We start from the raw sequence: 21,477 nt of genomic DNA, 5'->3' as shown, positions 1-21,477 counted from the left end.
AGGCAGTAAGTATAAAGTGACTTCTTTTAGAATGAAGTTTTATGAAATCATGTTCATATAACATTCTTTTTTCTATTAGCTGTTCCTCGGTGAATTATATTACTCTTGTGATAGTTCTCAAGTTATTGGTGACGGTAATTCTTTGGAAGTCTCTTACCAAGTGTTTGTTCAGATGATAAAATTTTATTGCTGCCAGGAATCCTTGGCTCAGTTTTCAAACAGAAGAGAAGAAAAATCAACTTTTGCCTTCTCCATTCTTAAATTTTCGTCTGTAACCCGAAATGGCCATGCTTTAAATATTAAATTAGCTCTTTCATTCTTAATCTCTACAAGGGAAAAATAACTGAAGCAGCACGCTTTTAATATATATTTAGCCTAGTGTGCCAGACACATTGCAGTGTGCTCACTAGCCTCCTTATAACCGGTATTTGCATACAGCGCCTCTCTGCCTCTAAACCTTACCGGTTTCTCTTGAGGCCCCAACGCAAGGCTTCCTTCTTTAAGATGAGTGCAGTCGGCTATGCCCTGCTCTCCTCTGCACTGACCACTTACTGTCTGTTGTGCTCTTTGAATGACTAAATAATACAGGCCTCTGGCATTGCTAATACATACCTGGAGAGAGAAAGTGTAAACATATGAAGCAGGAGCTCTGTAGGATAGGGGTTTTCCCACACCTTCTGCTCCTTTGTGTCACCCGGTGCTGTCGCCACCGCACCAGACATGGCCGAGTAGTAAGTGATCCCTAAGTGCTGTGTGCATTCAGGTCAGATTAAAATGTGATTACATGTTGGAAGTCATGCAGTCCTTTAGATGAGTGCGTCCAAACAAGTGACTGTCTAAGAAGATTTAGGACCGACTGCTGTAAGAACAATTTGATTTGTTTAGACATGCTGTATTAAAGACTATTTTTAGTTCCTTAAAGACTGTTTTTCTTTTTTAAAAAGAGATCATTAGGATCTCTTTCAGGTTTATTATTTTCTCCAGTTTGAGATGGGTGTGTTTCCCCCTTGGAAGAAAATCTGGAAAAGGAAAAAAATTGTCATGTTTTTCTCCCATACAAATGTAATCACTTTTAATATTTTATTCCTGGCCAGACTTTTCATTGGGCACCTTTTGCCCCCACCCCCTTTAAAAAAAAAAAAACAATGGAATTATAATCCTATCCTTTCCACTTAACATTGTAACAAACTTTTTTTTTTTGCTTTTTAGGGCTGCCCTTGTGGCATATAGAGGTTCCCAGACTAGGGGTCTAATCGGAGCTGTTGCCTCTGGCCTAGTCCACAGCTCACGGCAATGGCGGATCCTTAACCCACTGAGTGAGGTCAGGGATTGAACCTGTGTCCTCATGGATGCTAGTCTGATTTCGTTTCCACTGAATCACGACGGGAATTCCTATAACAAACTTTTTATATTACAAATTGTAAATATAAGTTTAATAGCTTGTGTTAAAGCCCATAAGAGCTCCTTAATTGGATGGGCATGGAAAAATTGATGGTAAAATGTTTTTCTCCCTTCTCTACATAGTGGAAAAGAGGTAAATAAAGACACACCTTATTCCTGACATTTGGATGTTCTTGGCGGCAACAGGCTGACCAGCCTCTTGGGTTACGTTAGATTTGAATATATCTAGGGATGGTGCAGAGTAGTAAATAGTTGATGATCATGGAGCTGTAAACAGATGGTGTTGTAATTCTGTGTAGTTGTTTTTTGCAGTATATACAGACTACTTTTTGGAAAATGAAAAATGCTGATCTTGGAACTTAACATTTTGAGCTGTGTAGACGCTTTGTTTTTGAGTATCTTATACACTAGTTGAATAGCATTCATAAACCTGTGTACCACCTGTAACAATTACAACTATGAATCCATTTTTTTTTTTTGTCTTTTTGTCTTTTCTGGGGCTGCTCCCATAGCATATGGAGATTCCCAGGCTAAGGGTCTCATCAGAGCTGTAGCCATCGGCCTACACCACAGCCACAGCAACTCGGGACCCGAGCCGTGTCTGGGACGTACACCGCAGCTCACGGCAACGCCGGATCCTTAACCCACTGAGCAAGGCCAGGGATTGAATCCATATATCTTTAAGTTCACTTGTGTACTTTAAGAAAAACTCCTGGGTAATTATGTATTCAGGCTGAATAAGAAGTAATTGAAGTGATGCATTCTTTGCACACCTCCCTGTGTTGCGCCAGATTTTGCCCTTAAAAAAGTTAGAGTTTGTGAGAGAGTACTAGCTTCATTTATTGCCTACCTACATGGTTTCTAAGTAGGACATTTTGGGATGCTAATTTGTTTAAAAATTTGTGCTTGCTGATGTTGAAAGAAAACATTTGGTTTATGCATTGCTACATTTTTCACCATCTGATTCCTATTCCAAAAGTTTATTCAAAGTATGTTCTGTAACTTTGCTTAGTGAGTTGCATTCCGCCCATACCTTCTGGCTAAAGATAAGCATGTTATAGATACTTTCCATAGCATACAGGCTCTGCTCATAGTTGTCTTCCTGGTTGGACATCTAGCCTAGTGGTTCACGTTTGGGGATCCCAGGATGTGATGTGTGGGGATTGAGGAACTCTAGGGCAGTGAGTGTGCTTGGTGCTACTGTAACCTAGCAAAGGGCTCATGTGCCCACAGCATGAAAAGCCTAACTCTGACAGCGGGTTTGTAGCAAAGGAGGGGTTTATCACGGGGCGCCAGGTAAGGGAGTGGGAGACAAGCCGCAGATCTAGTCCTACTTGGTGTTTTGTGGGGTTTTTTTGTTGTTTTTTTTGTTTGTTTGTTTGTTTGTTTTAAATGAAGAACAAAGAGACCGGAGTTAATTATCTTGTGACTTTTTTTTTTTTTTTTTTGCTTTTTGAGGGCTGCACCCACAGCATATGAAAGTTCCCTGGCTAGAGGTCAAATCGGAGCTACAGCTGCCAGCCTATACCACACCACAGCAACGTGGGATCTGTGCCTCGTCTGTGGTCTACGCCAGAGCTCACAGGCAACGCCAGATCCTTAACCCACTGAGCGAGGCTAGGGATGGAACCCACACCCTCATGGATACTGGTCAGGCCCATTACAGCTGAGCCACAACAGGAACTTCCTCTGTGACATTTCTTAATCATAGTTTCAGGAATCAGGATGTGTCTGGTTTACGATTCTATGTCCATGGCTTGGAGGTCTGTTAACTTATCTTGCCCTGGAGAAACAACCTGCATTTGTACGTTAATGATGATATCTGTAACGGCGATTTTAGTGCATTATTGATGTTATCGGCAACCTCGATTTCAGTCATCTGACTCTGGTTGGTCACTCATTGTTGATTTAGTGCAGGATTGAGATCAGAGGAGACCAGAAAAGGAATAAAGTTTTGAATAGAGAGATGAATCGTAAACTCAGTAAGGGGACTCAGGTTTTTTTTTTGGCGGGGGGGAGCTCAGTCTAACTGGGGAGGACGTTTATAAGTGTTGCTTCTGTGAGACATGAGACAGAGATTGAAATGGGACCCAAATTTAGGTGTACTGACATCTGCTTTTGTATTTTTTCCAGAAAACCGGAGGTGGACTTTAAGCAGCTATTACTAATAAGAATTACAGTTAACACCTTTGGAAAGCTTAGTGATGAGTACCTGGCACTCCGCTGTGTGCTTTCCCTGTCACGTTCTCTTGTGATCTCATGTACCCCATCAGGTTGGCATGTTATCCTCCTTTAAGCAGATGAGGAAACTAAGGCTGAGGTCATGTGATTTCTCCAAACCTAGTTATATGACCTTAACAGTGGTGATCGAAAGATAATTTGGGTGCTGGCGTGGTGGATCTGGTATCCTTGAACAAATAGGAGAAACGGGCTGGCCCCTGTTTGGGGAGCAATCTCACAACTCTCTATGTAACATCTAATCTGTATTAAGACCCCCTTCCTGTCATCAGAATGCTCAGTGGCATTTTATAGGAGGCCATGTACTTGGTACCTGTGGATGAAACCTAGGTCATGAGTATGTATCCAGTGAATTGTAAGGCTGGTAAATGCTGCAGACATTGTGTTGTTGGAAAGATCGCATTGTGAGAGGTGGTCAGGAAAAGTTTCGTAGAATTTCTGGGGTTTACATCGGCAGGAGAGTATGACAGGCAGGAAGGCACCATGTTAACCAAGGTAAAAAAGCACGAGGGGTATTACTAGGATCTTGACTGTGGATGAAGCAAGAAAGAGCATGACGGCAGCAAGTTCGGAAAGCTGGTGGGGACCGGATTGGGAAGAGCTTTGAATTCCAGGCAAAGGAGTTTGGATCTTATTCTCTAGGTTCCGGGAAGCAGTGGAAAATTTAGGAGGAATTATTTGAAGAAAGTGACTAGATTCTCAGTTTCTGCAAGAAAGGGCGGCTGCCTGGAACGTTATTTTCTCTCCATGACTTTAGGCCTAGAACTGTCAGTACCTGTTTTTTTGAAATCTACCCGTCAACAACAATAAGGAAAGGAAAAGAAATTAATACAGCGAGAAATGACCCTTAGAGGCTTTGAGGTTGGTTTGCTTATTTTAATTTCCCTTCCCTACTCATTCAGAGAAGGCTGACAAATCTGAGTTCTCTAGAGAGAGAACTTCAGAGCATTTGTTAATAACTTGGAGACTCGTCCTTCCTGTATCCCATTCTGAAATCTCGAATGTGCCAACTCGTTACTGTATCTGGTTCCAGGGCCTTGATCACTCCCCCAGATGAAAGGCATTCCCACGATGTTTTTCAGGCTTTCTTGTCTTCTCAAAGGTCACTGTTTACTCTGTCCTACTTTATGCCTGTCATGTGGCAGAATGGAGGCCCGCTCCGTGAGCCGGCTCCGTGCAGGTCATGAGACGGGGCCGCCGCTCCTTGCAGGCACTCACCCTTTATGCCTCTTCACAAACAGCATTTGATTTGCTCCCGGCTTAGGCAGCAGGGTTGTAATTAAAATTAGCAAATGGCTGCTTAAAGTCTTGTTGCCTTTGGGGGAAAAGGCACTTTTTTCAGTTTGACAAACATTTTTATTTCATGGCACACTCTGCAGCTGTCAGTTATGTAGGTGATTCCTGTTCAGATATGTTCAAGCAGCCTCTAACATTTAAATGCACCGAAAATATCTGGCTAAGCTTGGTTACGCCAATCATTGGTATATAGGCTGAACATAGTTTTATTCAAAAGGTCAGAATTAATGGAATTTTGATATAAATACTTTTGGCTCCAGAGCCTCTTCCTACAATTAATAACAAATTATTGCCTCTGAAAATAAAAATCACTTGAATTTTTCTTTCTTTTTTGGGGGGAAGGGGGGGTCTGTATTTTGAGTGGCCCTTTGAACCAGTTCTGATTTCCTTCATGAAGATGGTGGTTATGTTGGCAGGTGGGAAGAGCCAGGAGGGTGCTTGGGAAACTATGAAGCATATGGGAATTAAACTCCTAGGGCTCTTTGGATGTTTCGGAATCCTGAAGAGTAAGAATCATAACGATGTGACTTAAAGTGTAATATTTTTCAGTTTCACTAAGTGAAATTAGTGAAATAATTAGAAATTAGAAATAATGCTTCCCATATCATGGGTAATTTATAGCCAGAGTTAAATGGAAAATAAGAATTGAATCTAGGGAGTTCCCGTCGTGGCTTGGTGGTTAATGAATCCGACTCGGAACCATGAGGTTGCCGGTTCGATCCCTGGCCTTGCTCAGTGGGTTAGTGATCCGGCATTGCCGTGAGCTGTGGTGTAGGTCACAGACTCGGCTCAGATCCTGGCGTAGGCCAGCGGCTACAGCTCCGATTCGACCCCTAGCCTGGGAACCTCCCGTATGCCTCGGGAGCGACCCAAGAAATGGCAAAAAGCCAAAAAAAAAAAAAATGAATCTAATAACTCTTTGATTTATCTATCACAAGGCCTTTTAGATTTGTAGTACCTCTTGCCTGTACTCCTGTGATAACCCAATGACTGTCTCCCGACCACAGCTTTGATTTCTCAATGATGCTGCTCCATCTCCCTGTTGCTCATTTGCTGCTTGCGTCCTGTAGGCGCACCTATGTGGGCAGCATGCCTGGCCGGATAATCAATGGCTTGAAGACTGTCGGGGTGAACAATCCAGTGTTCCTGTTAGATGAGGTGGACAAACTAGGAAAAAGTCTACAGGGTGATCCTGCAGCAGCTCTGCTTGAGGTAAGAGTTAGAAAATGCCCTGTCTGTAATCACACCTGAAGGTGAGTGAGAGCAGGTAATCCGATTTAAGAAACACACACATCGATGTAGGTTTAGTCATGGGACAAACACTTGATACAGAAGAAAGTCTGTAAAATCTGAAGCGACTTGATATTTAAATTACAGTGTCTGAGAGATTTCTTTTTCTTTCTTTTTTCTTTTTCTAATAATTCTCCTCATTTCCTTTTTTTTATTATTTTTATTTTTGGTGCATGTGGTGGTGTGTTTTTCCATGCCTGCAGCATGTGGAACTTTCTGGAGCAGGCAGTGAATTTGCACCACAGTTGTAACCAGAGCCAGGGCAGTGACAATGCCGGATCCTTAACCCACTAAGCCACGAGGAAATTCCTCCTTTTTGTGTTTTTTTTTTTTTTTTTTGTCCTTTTAGGGCCGCACCCCAGGCATATGGAGGTTCCCAGGCTAGGGATCTAATCAGAGCTGTAGCTGCCGGCCTACACCACAGCCACAGCAACTCGGGATCCAAACCAAACCTGCGACCCACACCATAGCTCACGGTAACGCCGGATCCCCAACCCACTGAGCAAGGCCAGGGATCAAACCCACAACCTCATGGTTCCTAGTCGGATTCGTTAACCACTGAGCCACGACCGGACCTCCTCCTCCTTTTTGTTTTTATCAAATGGTTTAACAAAATTTTATGCCTACTTATAGTTTAGAGGCCAGTAATTCTGGTCAGATAGTTCCAAAAAAAACCCAGCAAGCAGGTCTCCTTCTCTCTACAATTCCTTATTTCCTCTTCTGCCCTTGAACCTTCTTTTAGTTGATGAGTCTATTCTCTAGGTAGCATAGCTATATTGCTTTCTTAATTTTACAGTTTTTGCCTTTATCTGTTGATTCCTTTTCATGTGAGATGAGGATTCTGCTTGCTTGCTCCCTTTTGCCCCATTATCTCATTTTTATACCCCAATTTCCCAATATAATTTTTTCCTGATTTTGTTCAGTCACTGTTGAGTATTTACATTATTGTAGTCACAGGAGTGCTTTTCACAGCTGAGCCACGTGGTGAACTATGATCGTTTTTCTCTTTCTGTCCTTTTTGTTTTCCTGTACGTGGAGTTGTAAAAAATCTTTTTAGAGTTAATAATTGTCTTGTTTCTTTTGTTTACTTTCACTAACTGTCTGATTCTCGTTTTGAGCCTTTGAGGCACATTGTGATGGGTCAGTTTGGTCTTCTCTAAGCCTCCAGTGTGAACTGGTTGTTCTCACATCTGGCACAGAGCTGCCATCCTAGGCTCTCCCTCCAACTGCCCCCCGCCAAGTTAGGTTTCCTGGTTCTAGTATTCCATGCTTTCCTTCCTTTCTTGGTTTATTCTCTCATTATCATGATGTTAGTCCCCCAGTAGCTTCCTGAGAAAGCGCGTGTGGATGGCAAACGTTCCTCTACTTGGCATATCTGAAAATGTCTTTGTGCTTCCCCTTATGCTTGATTGATAGTTTGACTGGGTATAGAATTCCAGTTGGAAATAGTTTTCCTGCAAAATTGTAAAGACATTTCTCCATTGTTTTCTAGTTTGCAGGGTTGTTATTGATAAGACTAAGCTGTTTGTCTTACTTTCTGAAAACTTTTTGGATTTCCTTTTTAAAAAATTTACAATAATCTCCTTGGGTCTCTTCGTTCCCATTTTTGCTGATATTTTGAAGATTTTTTTGTGTTGGAAAATCTTTTTTTATTTAGGAAAATTTTCTTGAATCTTTTTGGTAATAATTCTTCATTTTGGGGGAACGCCTACTAGATTGATGTTAGAGCTTTAATTTTCTTATCTCTATTACCCATCTTTTCTCTTTTTTTGCTCACTTTCTGTGAAGACGTCCTCAGATTTATCCTTTAATCCTTCTATGAGTTATCATTTCAAAGAGCCCTTTTTAAAAAACTTCTCTGGATGTTCTTTTTATAGTGTCTTGCTCTTGTTACATAGTTATTAATATGTCCTTTTATCTCTATGAGAAAAATACGAATCTATTTTTAAAACTTTTTTCTTCTCTTTGCTCTAAAGCTGCATTCATTTATTTGTTCGTTACATATTTTTTCCAGTCTCCATCTTTTATATTAGAGTCTTTCAGTAGATGTGTGGTAATTTTTATGTGTTATGTATACAAAGAGGCTGACTGGAATCTCTGAGCATATGAGAGGGAGCTTATTGATGATGAGTTTCATGATAGGGTCCTCTGACTAGGCCATTTGATTGAGGAACCTCCTATGTCAGTAACTTTAGGTCTTTCTTCTGAGGCTGGTCGTATTTCTCAGAGAAGACTCTTCATGTTTCTTGGCTTGAGAATGAACATTGTCATTGCCCACATACCCATTAGCAGCCACTCACTGTCCATTCCCCCCCTCACACCCTCCTGACAACCACTAATTTTTTTGCCTCATGGATTTGCCTAGTTTGGATATTTCATATAAATGGAATCATACAACATAGGGCCTTTTCAGACTAGCTTACTTCACTTAGCATAATTTTTTCAGGGTTCATCCATCTTGTATGTGTCAGAACTGCATTCCTTTTTTACCGCTAAATATCATTCTGTTGCATTTTTGTACCATATTTTGTTTGTCATTGAGCGGTCAGTGGACATTTGGCTTGCTCCCACCTTTTGGACTGTTCTGAATCATGCTGCTGTTAGCATTCATGTTCAAGTTTTTGTGTAAACATAGGTTTTTCCGTTCTCTTGGGTGTATGTCTAGGAGTGGAATTGCTGGATCATATGGAAATTCTGTGTTTAACATTTTGAGGAACTTCCAAACTATTTTCCAAAGTGGCTATACCATTTTAATATCTCACTAACAGTATGTAAGGGTTCCAGTTTCTCTGCATCCTCATCAGCACTTGTTGTCTGTCTTTTTTATTTTAGCCATCCATTGTTTCAGTATGTGTGAATGATAGCTCATTGTGGTTTTGATTTTCATTTCCCTAATTGATAATAATATTGAGCATCTTTTCATGTGTTTACCAGTCATTTGTGTGTCTTCTTTGTGGAAATAGCTTTTTAAATCATTTGCCCATTTTTAATTGAGTATGTATCTTTTTCTTGTTGAATTCCGTATATATTCTGGATACAAGTCCCTAGTCAGCTACATGATTTGCAAATATTTTTACCAGTTTTGTGGGTGTTCTCTGCACTTTCTTGATGATGTTCTTTGGCATATGAAAGTTTTTAATTTTGATAAAGTCTAATTTATATTCATTTTTCTTTTGTCACTGTGGTTTTGATGTCATAGTTAAGAAGCCACTGCCTAGGAGTTCCCGTCATGGCTCAGTGGTTAACGAATCCGACTAGGAACCATGAGGTTGCAGGTTCGATCCCTGGCCTTGCTCAGTGGGTTGGGGATCTGACGTTGCCATGAGCTGTGGTATAGGTTGCAGACGTGGCTCGGATCCTGTGTTGCTGTGGCTCTGGTGTGGGCTGGCGGCTACAGCTCCGATTAGACCCCTAGCCTGTTTGTTTGTTTGTTTTTGTTTTGTTTGTTTTTTTGCCTCTTCTTGGGCTGCTCCCGCTACATGTGGAGGTTCCCAGGCTAGGGGTCGAATTGGAGCTGTAGACGCCGGCCTACGTCAGAGCCACAGCAATGCGGGATCCCTGCCTCCCAGCCACGTCTACAACCCACACCACACAGCTCACGGCAACGCTGTGAGCAAGGCCAGGGATCGAACCGGCAACCTCATGGTTCCTAGTTGGATTCGTTAACCACTGAGCCACGATGGGAACTCCCCAAGCACCATTTGTTGAAGACTTGTTTTTCTGTGGAATGTTACCCTTGTGAAACATTGGATGAAGCCCACTCACATTATGGAGGGAAACTACTAACCCAGGGTTCACCACTTTAAATGTTAATTTCATTCAAATCACTGTTCAAGTTGACATATGAAATTAACCATTGCAAATACTGTGTAAAAACTTAGTTTCAACAAGCCCTCCTTCCCTCAGCCCTCTTTTATACCATCTTTGTCATACAGAATACATGTCTGTACATTATAAGCTTATCAGCACAGTAATATGTTTTTCACTATTGTAGTAGTTACGTTGTGTAAAGTTGGAGCAAAAACTGAAGTAGCAAATACTAAATTATTGCTTCTAGGAGAAATTCAGGGTTAGCTTCCTACATTCCAATTCATTAGCCAGTCAGTCTGTAACTTTGTTTTATTTGTGTTTCTGGGGGATTTTTTGTTTGTTTGTTTGTTTTTGTTTTTTTTTGTTTGGTTGGTTGGTAGCGTTTTTTTTGGCCACATCTGTGGCATGTGGAAGTTCCTGGACCAGGGTTTAAACCCACACCACAGCAGCAACCTGAGCCATTGCAGTGACAACACTTGATCCTTAACCTACTGCACCACAAGGGAACTCCTTGTGTTTCTGTTTCAAGTTGCCTTATTTATATATTTAATATATTTATTGTTGATTCTTTAAAACATTAAACTCATGAGGAGTTCCCATTGTGGCCCAAGGGGTTAAGAACCAGACTAGTATCCATAAGGATGCAGGTTTGCATCCCAGTCTTCCTCAGTGGATTAAGGATCCAGCTTTGCCACAAATTGTAGCGTAGGTTACACATGTAGCTTGTATCCTGCATTGCTGTGGCTGTCACAGCTGCAGCTCCAATTTGACGCTAGCCCAGGAACTTCCATATGCCACAGGTGTGGCCATAAAAAAAAGCAAAACAGACAAACAAACAAAAAAAAACCCCATTAAATTCATGACCATCAACCCTATAATTCATGCATGAATGAAGTTTATCTAACACATTTTCTCCATAAAGCGTATCATAGCCTTCATGCTCATAGGAACACTACAGCACCAGCACTGCCTTTTGGGCTTTTAAAGAGCAAAATCACTAATAAAAAACACAAAAATGTAAAAAGCCTGGCGCTAAATAGACTGCAGGAAGGATACTTGCTTAGAATATGAGAATTAAAATAAGGCAAAGCAATCACCTTGTTTGACCTCAGGTCAGAATATGCACCCTAGGTGATGTGCTATTCTCTGTCTGCAAATGACCGCAGAATCACTACAAGTATTAATGTTGGAGTTCCAGAGAAATTCTAGCAAATAGGTGAATTTACAAAGATAAAAATCCATGAATAGTAAGGATCAAACATAATTATTGCTTAATGAGGTTTTTTGAATCAGATAATATGAGTTATAAAACAAAAATGCATTTATACTGTCTTTTATATTAACTAATGTAATTACTTTTATTGTGTTATTTCTTTGAATGGATACAGTTTAATCATCTTTTACTTCAGCCTTTAGTATTCTTATAGTGTGGTCTGCTGGCTACACTATAGTGTGGTCTTCTGTGCTTTTATTTGTTTTAAATCTGGGAGTGCCTTATTTTCTTCATTTTTGGAAAATAGTTTTGTTGTATATATAATTCTTGGTTCACAGTATTTTTTTCTTTCAATATGTCCTACAAATGCAAAGTCAGCTGTTAATCTTATGGAAGATCTCTTGTACTTAATGAAAACAGCATTTTTTCTTGTTACTTTCAAGATTCTTTGTCTTTGTCTTTTGACAGTTTGTCTGTGATGAGTATAGCTATGAATCTGTGAGTTTACCTAGGGTTTGTTGAGCTTATTAGATGTGTCAATTGACATTTTTCACCAAATTTACTAAGGTAATGGCCATTATTTTTCAAATATTCTTTATGTTCCTTCCTCTTAATCTTCTCCATTCTGGACTCCTATTATGAGTATGTTGGTAATTTTTTTAATATCTAGTAGATCCCTGGGGCACTGTTCATCTCTTTGCTCTTTTCTTTCTGCTTACGTTAGGTAATCTCAATTCACCTATCTTCAAGTTCATTGATTCTTTCTTCTACCAGCTGAAATGCTGTTCAGCCCACCTAGTGATTTTTGTGTCATTCAAGTTACTATAGTTTTCAACCCTAAAATTTCTGTTTGCTTCCTTTTTTGATTCTTGTCTCTATTGATATTCTTTGTTAGAACATCCTTCTCATAGTTTCCTGCAGTTCTTCAGACAGGGTTTCCTTTAGTTTTGTTTTTTAATTATGGTAAAATACACAGAACATAAAATTTGCCATCTTAATCAGTTTGAAGTGTACAGCTCAGTAGTATTAGGTGTATTCACTTTTTTTGTGTAACCAATATCTAGAACTTTCCCATCTTGCAAAACTGAAACTCTATACTCATTAAACAGCAACTCCCCATTTCTTTCTCCCTTAGCCCTTGACAACTCTCATTCTCTTTTCCGTCTCTCTAAGTTTGACTAATCTATTCATCCTTTAAAAAGTGGAATCATATAGTATGTGTCTTTTTGTAACTGGTTCATTTCACTTTACATAATATCTTCAAAGTTCATCCATGTTGTAGAATTAGTTTTTTGAAATATATATAATAGCTGATTTTAAATCTTTGTCTAAGAAGTCTAACATCTGGGCTTCACTGCTTTTTTTTTTTTTTTTCCCTTTGACTGATTTTAGACCTTGCTTCTGTGTTTCTTCGTATGTCTTGTAATTTCTTTCTTGAGACTGAACATATAAAATATTATGGTCTTAAAATAACATCAGATTTTCCCCTCCTCCAAAGATTTGTTTTATTGTTTCTATTTATTTATTTATTTTTAGAGGTTATCTTGGTCTCATTCTGTAAAGCCTGTATTTTTTGTCATGTGTGGCCACTGAAGTTGCTGAATTTATTTAGTGGTCAGCTAATGCTATGACAAAGATTTCCTAAGGTGTCTGAACCAGTGGCTCTCCCACTCTTTGCCAAGGGTCTTTCTAACACTGGGACAGAGAGTTTACAACTCTGCTGAGCCTTCATTTCCTCTTTTGCAGAGCCTAAGTGTCTGCCAGAGGTGAGTTTCGAAGGCTTTCTCAGGTCTCTCTTGGTTATACTTATCGTCCTATACATATATGACCTTCTAGATTCCCAGGAGTATTTCAAAGCTTTTAAAAGACTGCTGTGAATATCTCATCCCCCAGATTTTAAGTTTTTTATTAGTTCCAACTGGTGTTGCTGCCTTAGGCAGCTGCAGTGTTAAACAGTTATTGTTGGTTGTTTTTGACAAATGCCCTGCGGATAGGGCTGTTTACACAGAGAGTGGTCTCTGAGTCAGGTCAAATAAAGATAAATCCTGAGAATGGAGCCTTTCCAAGGAATTATCAAATTAAATACTGACTTTCCCTGGGGGTAGTGGTTTGAGGGTTTGAGCAGCTCTAATCCTATTCTGCCTTCCTCAGGGGTTGCTAGGCTATTGTTTTTCACAGCTCTTGTGGTTGTGAGGCTATTAGTTTTCAAAGCGCCTGTGAACTTGTGAGAAGGGGAAAGAGCAAAGCAAGTTAGAATACAACAAAGCCTGTTATGTTTACTGAAATTTGATTTTTTTTCTTGAATAAACACTCAGGTTGTTGCAAGTTAATTTCTAGAATTCTGAAAAAGTTGATATTGACAACATTTGCCAGTGTTCTCATTGCTTTTGTGGAGGAACAGATTTTCAGACTTCCTTACTCTCCCATTCTAGAAGTACGTTCTCATACATTTAGTTTGAATTCTGTACGTAAATGATTTCATTGCTTCTCATCTTTTGATTTATTTGTTGTTCAGATGGAATTTATCTTCAGGTTACTTTTTTAAAGGATTTGTTTATGGGTTATGTTTTGAGAATTTTTATATTTGCTGAGGGCTCTGTGTTGTCTATACCAGTAATCCCCATATGTTTTGCTCACACATTCCATCTGTAAAAATTTTTGGAAATATATCTCTCCCTAATGTAAATGTGTATGTGTGATAAGGATGTATTAGGCTGCTCAGGATATCATAACAAAATACCATAGACTGGGTGGTTTAAAAAAACAAGCACATTAATTTTCTCACAGTTTTGGAAACTGGAAGTCAAAGAGCAAGGTCTCATTAACAGATTTGATTTCTTTGGAGATCTCTTTCCTTGGCTTTCTAACCACCCCCTTCTCCCTCTGTCCTCACATGGCCTTTTCTCAGTTCTTGTGAGTCTCTTGTCTTTCTCTCTCTCTCTCTCGTTTTTTTTTTTTTTTTTTTTGCCATTTCTTGGGCCACTCCTGCAGCATATGGAGGTTCCCAGACTAGGGGTCCAATCGGAGCTGTAGCTGCTGACCTACACCAGAGCCACAGCAACGCAGGATCCGAGCCGCGTCTGCAACCTACACCACAGCTCACAGCAACACTGGATCCTTAACCCACTGAGCAAGGCCAGGAATTGAACACGCAACCTCATGGTTCCTAGTCAGATTTGTTAACCACTGAGCCACAGCGGGAACTCCCTCTCTTTCTCTTTTAAGGACACCAGTCATATTGGATTAGGGCCCCACCTTTATGGCCTCTTTTAACCCTAATTACCTCCTTAAAGCCCGGTTTCCAAATATATTCACATTGAGGGGACACAATTCAGTATATAACAAAGGATAAGTGTATTAACATATACATAACATTTATGAACTATTGTACTAATGTTAGATACTTATATGTACAACACACAGAATAAATTTAAAAGATAAAGTAATTATTTTTTAGTGAAAATAATGTATTCTAATTAGGTAATTGTTTCTATTTCATAATGTGGCTGTCAAAGCTTATTCTAGAAATAATGTCAGCTCTTACCATTTTCTTGTTCACATCTTTACCTCTATTATTTTTAATTTTGCAGGAATCTTATAAAACACTCCATTCATCCATTTATAGTCTATAAAAATACTTAAATCAGGCACACATGGACTGCAGAGTGCTATATTACAGTTAAAGCAGATGAGTAAGGGTCCCACAGTCAGCCCTTTATGTTATGGGATTTCCGCTATTAGAATATATCATGTGTGTGCTGTGTTCTAGGTAAGGTCATTAATTTTTACATTAATTTTTTTTTTTTGGTCTTTTTGCCTTTTCTTGAGCCGATTCCGCTGCATATGGAGGTTCCCAGGCTAGGGGGTCTGACTGGAGCTGTAGTCACCGGCCTACGCCAGAGCCACAGCAACGCAGGATCCGAGCCGTGTCTGCGACCCACATCACAGCTCACAGCCACACCAGATCCTTAACCCACTAAGCAAGGCCAGGGATCGAACCTGGAACCTCATGGTTCCTAGTCGGATTCATTAACCACTGCGCCATGACGGGAACTCCTGTACATTAAATATTTTAAAAACTAATTTCCTTCTGGTGCTTATAGATATATAAGAATATATATCTAGATATATATGAATATATACACCAATATTTTCTACTTGCACTTTGGGAGGGTATTCTATTTTATTTTATTACATTGTATTTGTTTTTTTTTTTTGTTTTGTTTTTTTAGGGCTGCACTCATGGCATGTGGAGGTTCCCAGGCTGGGGCCTAATGGGAGTTACAGCTGCCAGCCTATGCCATAGCCACAGGAGGTTATTCTAAACATTCCACTTTTGTGGCCACTGGTCTAAACACAAAGTACAGATACAGTCAGAGTTGAGTAGTGGGTTCACAGGTATTCACTTTGTTATGCTTCATATCATATGTGTTGCAAATATTCTATGTGATAAAATATTTTAAAAAATATTTTAAATCCGTCATAATTTTGTTTGACAATCCTATAGGTATTATCCTAATAACATTCTGTTATTTATTATTGTACAAGAGGAGTCTAAGGCTTTTCAATGTGTAGTATTGAGTCTTCTAGAATATTTTCTCGGTTATTTTTTTAGTTACATCCTATTTTACAACTGCTGAGACCTCTTCTTCAGTTATATCAATTAGCGATGAATTCGATATCTTTGCTTTTTCTGTATCTTTCCCTTATATAGCTTTGCTGCCTTTTTCTTCCATGTTCTGGACATTTTTCTCAATTTTGTCATTATCACTGATTTAATTTCTGTGCTTATCTTCTTGTGTGGCTTTCAGACTTAATTTAGTCATTTATTTTACTCTATTGATTTTTACTTCTACCTTTTTGTTCAGCCATGACAAAAATTGAGAGAAAATGGTATAATGAGTCATAAAATTTATTTCCCAGCTTTAACAATTACCGTCTCATGGCCAATCTTGTTTCATTTGTTCTTACCCATTCTCCCTCATCCCACTCCTATTTTTTTTGATCAAATTCCAGACATACCTTTTCATAGAAATTTTACCATCTGTCTCTAAAGGATACAGACCTTTTAAGAAATATTTTTAAGGTTGATTAATTTTTGTTTGGCTTTTTTTAGGGCCACACCCATGGCATATGGAGGTTCCCAGGGTAGGGGTCCAGTCGGAGCTGTAGCTGCTGGCCCATGCCACAGTGATGTCAGATCCAAGCCGCGTCTGCGACCTACACCACAGCTCATAGCAACGCCAGATCCTTAACTCACTAAGTGAGGCCAGGGATCGAACCCTCAACCTCATGGTTCCTAGTCATATTTGTTTCTGCTGCGCCATGATGGGAACTCCAGCATTTCTAAAACATATCCAACATGTATGTATCAAGTTTAATTAAGTAATAATTTTTATTTAACTAGACAATGGGTTCAACTAAGATTGCCATAATTTTTATTTAACTAGACAATGGGTTTAACTAAGATTGCCATACATAGATTAACATTTTTCAGGTAATTAGTAGATCGTAATATTACTCTTAGCCAATTTATACTGAACATCATTAGAATTATCTTTGATGACTTGAAAGTAACTTGTTTTTATAATATTAGACATGGTTAAGTCTAGCGAAAATATGAATAGTAGAACTTCCTGGGAATTATATTCTAGACAAAAAATGAGTTTCCAGCAACAATTAATGCTCAGTAAAATTCAAGAATCTTCAAGAGTAAAGGGCTTTGAATTAGGACGGACATATTTAAAAATAAATAAATCTTCAGAAAGGGAATCAGAAGCAAGGAAAAGCTGGTTATTTAGTAAAATTGTGATTGGTAAATATTTTAGTCATTTTACTTCCTTTTTGACTCTGTATGTCAGCCCTATTTAGTGTGTCTATTCTAATCTAATCTACATGAAAGTAATGATACGTTGAAGGTTTAGAACATGTAAAAGGCGCTTGGTGCCTAATGTTCTGGGTAGACCTCTCCGCTGTGAGTGCCCGAGACTTAGAGCATTTCAGCACTGACTGAAGAGGGTATGTTCTCCTTAACCTACAGTTGTCCAATGTTTTAAGACTCTAATTGGTAAATTACCTAATTTAAGAAATATTGAGGAGTTCCCGTTGTGGCACAGGGGGTTAAGAACCCGACTAGTATCCATGAGGATATGGGTTCAGTCCCTGGCCTTGCTCAGTGGGTTCAGGATCCAGGGTTGCCCTGAGCTGTGGCGTAGGTTGCAGACTCGCTTGGATCCCACACGGCTGTGGCTGTGGCGCAGGCCAGAGGCTACAGCGCCAATTCGACGCCTAGCCTGGGAACTTCCATGTGCCCCCAGTGTGGTCCTAAAAAAAGAAAAAAGAGAAAGAAATATTGATATTTTGCTCATTATAAACCAAAAGGTTTTGCTTTCAGGCCTTTTCAAAAAGTGGAATAGCCCTTGAGCTATATCAGAATATAGCTGCAGGGAGTTCCCGTCGTGGGGCAGTGATTAACGAATCCAACTAGGAACCATGAGGTTACGGGTTCGATCCCTGGCCTTGCTCAGTGGGTCAAGGATCCGGCGTTGCCGTGAGCTGTGGTGTAGGTCGCAGATGTGGCTTGGATCCCCTGTTGCTGTGGCTCTGGCATAGGCGGTGGCTACAGCTCCAATTTGACCCCTAACCTGGGAACCTCCATATGCCGCGAGAGTGGCCCAAGAAACGGCAAAAAGACCAAAAAAAAAAAAAATATATATATATATATATATATATAGCTGTAGAGTCATTTTTGCTGGTCTGCTCTTGTTTGGAATTCCCTTTTCTGTTAAAGGCTTTCTGATAATGTTTGAGGAGGAATATACTAATTAGTGTTTTTACCTGTTACCTAAGAATTTCAAAATGCCCCACACATTTGCTTTATAATCCCATAGCAGTTAAGAGAGGGCGTGTGACCAAGAGGGAAACTGGTTCTGCAGGATAGGTCAACTTATTTACGGCTACCCAGTGGACCATTACTAGATTTAAGAACAAAGCTCGAAAGACTGCTTTTTGGTTCTTTGTGGATTTATGTGTTTTACACATTTTTGACATCGAAAGGTCCCTTGTTGCGGGGGGTCGGTATTTAGAATAGAGGGACTATATATATGGACTCCTGCTCAGGCTTTTAGTGTTCTCCCCATGTTTTCCAAACTAAACTGCATTGAGCAGAAATACCACCCTTGTTACTATATCACGTTTTAACTTACACAGCTTTCCTTTGGAACTACTGAATCTGTTTAAATGTTCATTGTTCTCCCACAGGTGTTGGATCCCGAACAAAACCATAACTTCACAGATCATTATCTAAATGTGGCCTTTGACCTTTCCCAAGTTCTTTTTATAGCGACTGCCAACACCACTGCTACTATTCCACCTGCTTTGTTGGACAGAATGGAGATCATTCAGGTGCCAGGTACTTGACTTATAAACAAAATCATTATTTTGTCAAATGAAAAGCTGTTTCTTGCTTTTCAGAGCACAGCTCTTTAAAATTGGTTGAGCGGTGGAGTTGGGTTTTTTAATTTTTTATTTTACTTTATGTTTTATGAACACAGGTTCATTTTTTCCCCCCACTGCTATATTTCCAGTGCATATTATTAGCTGGACATGGCACCTTTTTTTTTTTTCCCTACTTTTTTTGTAGTTAGACCAATTTTTTTATTTTTTTTAATTTATTTTTTTTAGTTAGAATATAGTTGATGTATTGAGCTGTGGAATTTTGAGTAAGAGGTGGATTTGCCAGCGTATGATCTTCAGAAGTTCTGAATCTGGTGTATAAACCAGCTTTTATATAGACTCAAAGTGTATAAAATTTCACAAAATCTTTTGTTTTTAAACCATGATAATAAGTGTGTATGTTGTGTGAAACATAAGAATACATTTTGCATGACAGTTACAGATTTCACTTAGTGTTAAAGAATGATCACTTGTATGGAAAACAAGATATTCTTCTTTGAAGCAGTTTTTTAAATTACAGATAAAAATTATTTTTTCAAGGTAAGGGTCTAAAACGCAAAAATTGATCTTCCATAGCCATTGTAGCTTCTTGTCTATCAGATTTTAAGTTTTTTTTCCATTTCCAGGAAAGTATAATCATTGATTCTCGTTGAGGTAGGTCCTAAAATATTCTCTTTATTACATCTGACCTCATTTTTATATAAAAGTACAGGGTGCTTTTACATTCCTCTTCTTTTTAGTTGAATCTGTCAAATAGTTATATACTTTTTTCCCCATGTCTTCTTCACTGGAGTGTGTAAAAAAGTCCTTTGGTTACACTTAGTAAATCTTAATGTTTCTCCCTTATTTAAATTGCTCAGAATTCCTTTTCCCTAGAAGAGATCAAATATCAGTGGGTATATGTTAAAATGAAAATAGAATATAAGCTAAATATATTTAGATTTTAAATATAACCTAAGTATGTATATTTCATATTAATCTGAAATATATTTTGTCTATCAAGTAAATGATAATTGGATTTCTTAGTTATCTGTTAGCCCTGCAGGTTTCTGTAGTTTTCTAATACAGTGGAGTAAAATTTACTTTCTGCCTATTTATAAGACTCAAAAAAATGAGTAATGAGATCCAGTTGCCTGGAAACGGCAAATTAAGGTGAAAATCCATAATATGCTAACAGGAAGTGAAATAATCGGGGCAGCTGCTGCAGAGGTGGACGTGTGAGGCTGTCCTCTTGTGCAGGTTTGGTTATCCTGTCTTCCAGCTTTTCTGGTGTTTTTTATTTCCGCATTCTACTCAAAAGACACCTTGTCAACTCATCTTTTTAATTTTGGTTTGTTAAATGGAAAGGGAGCAATTATCGTACTGGAATTTTACCTGATAGAATTTAACGACAGAGTAAATTTATATTCATTGAAGCTTTTAAGTAGATAAGAACATAAAGTCTTTTAAACATATAAATTAATGTGTAATTCCAACATCTAGAGGGAAAAATGCTTTTATAGGGACCCCTTAGTTTTGTTAAAATTTATAATCGAAACTCTGGAAATAGCCCTCTTGCAGCTCTTCCCTCCAAATCGTAATTGAGTCTTTGTTGTTGCCATTGCAAGTTTTTTCCTTTATGTATCAAATTATGCTAAAGAAAAGAGGGTATTTGCTTATTAAATAATAAAATACAAACTTGCATTTGTGTTAAGGAGGTAATTATCTCTAATGAGATAGCTTTTTTTTCTCTTTGAGATACATCATTTAATCAAAAGACTTTCAAACTCTGTGCTTCTTTAGTAAGTGCTCGTCTTATGTGTGAGGAAGTTGGAAATTTGAACATTTATTGCTTGGGGATTAAATTTCTTTCTACTGATATAGTCTTAGTGGAAGTCATACTTAAATTCACTCTAAATCCAAGATCCTTTGAGTCTGCATTGCATTTCCTCATGGCACTGTGGACGCCACGTGAGTAATGACGGCTTCTTTCCAGGGTATACACAAGAGGAGAAGATCGAGATCGCCCACAGGCACTTGATCCCAAAGCAACTGGAACAGCATGGGCTGACTCCTCAGCAGATTCAGATCCCTCAGGTGACTACTCTGGACGTCATCACCAGGTTAGTCAGCTGTCCTGAGGCTTCAATCATGTCCAAGCCTGGAACGTAGATTCCTGTTTGACTGGCACCTCAGAGCATCGCTTTCCCCTGTGCAGCCAGTTCCCAGCAAACCTTTCCGTGTAACTGTCGACGTGCACAGGGCTCTGTAGGAGGCAGAGAGTCACAGAAGAAGCACTTAGAGTCTCTTCATAGCTAACTAAGGACTCATAGTTCAGCCAGAATTTCAACTTTTCCCTAACAGCAGCGTATGGAATTAATTTGATAAGTTAACAACCAAAAACATGGAAACTCTTGAGACACCTTTTATGCCCCAGGATCCTGAAAGTTGAATGCTCCCAAGACGTGAGATGTAGCTTCCAGACATTGGTTTGAAGTTACTCAGATTTTCTTTTCCTCCCTTTGAGAGGTTTTTTGTTTGTTTGTTTGTTTGTTTTTTAAATCCTTAGTTTTCGTCCTTGGAATTAACACCAAACAACAGAGAAGATACTTTCCCAAGTTAGCTACCAAGTAGTTAAGCCTATGGCAAGCAGTGCATAAATTATCTGAGTAGAGTATTGCTTCATCTGACGTACAGATTGCACGTTTGACTGGAAAATGTATCCTGTTGAGAATTTCTGTCTACAATAGCCTCTCACAGTTTTCCTGGCTCAGCATTGCAGGTCCATTGCATCA

The 21,477-nt window shown here is 39.1% G+C and overlaps 1 protein-coding gene across 1 annotated transcript in view; it reads left to right on the top strand.

Annotated features, from left to right (window-relative positions):
- Positions 1 to 21,477, top strand: part of LONP2 (lon peptidase 2, peroxisomal) — a 90,260-nt gene that overhangs the window by 31,089 nt on the left and 37,694 nt on the right. The window contains exons 8-10 of the mRNA XM_047792129.1: positions 6,006 to 6,147; positions 18,509 to 18,659; positions 20,679 to 20,805. Coding sequence (XP_047648085.1) covers positions 6,006 to 6,147; positions 18,509 to 18,659; positions 20,679 to 20,805 — 420 coding nt within the window. The remainder of the gene's footprint in view (positions 1 to 6,005; positions 6,148 to 18,508; positions 18,660 to 20,678; positions 20,806 to 21,477) is intronic.

The sequence above is a fragment of the Phacochoerus africanus genome, chromosome 8 (genome assembly GCF_016906955.1).
Source record: "Phacochoerus africanus isolate WHEZ1 chromosome 8, ROS_Pafr_v1, whole genome shotgun sequence".
Taxonomy (NCBI): Eukaryota; Metazoa; Chordata; class Mammalia; order Artiodactyla; family Suidae; genus Phacochoerus; species Phacochoerus africanus.
Note: the sequence above shows the minus strand (reverse complement) of the source record. Positions and strands in the feature narration are given on the sequence as shown.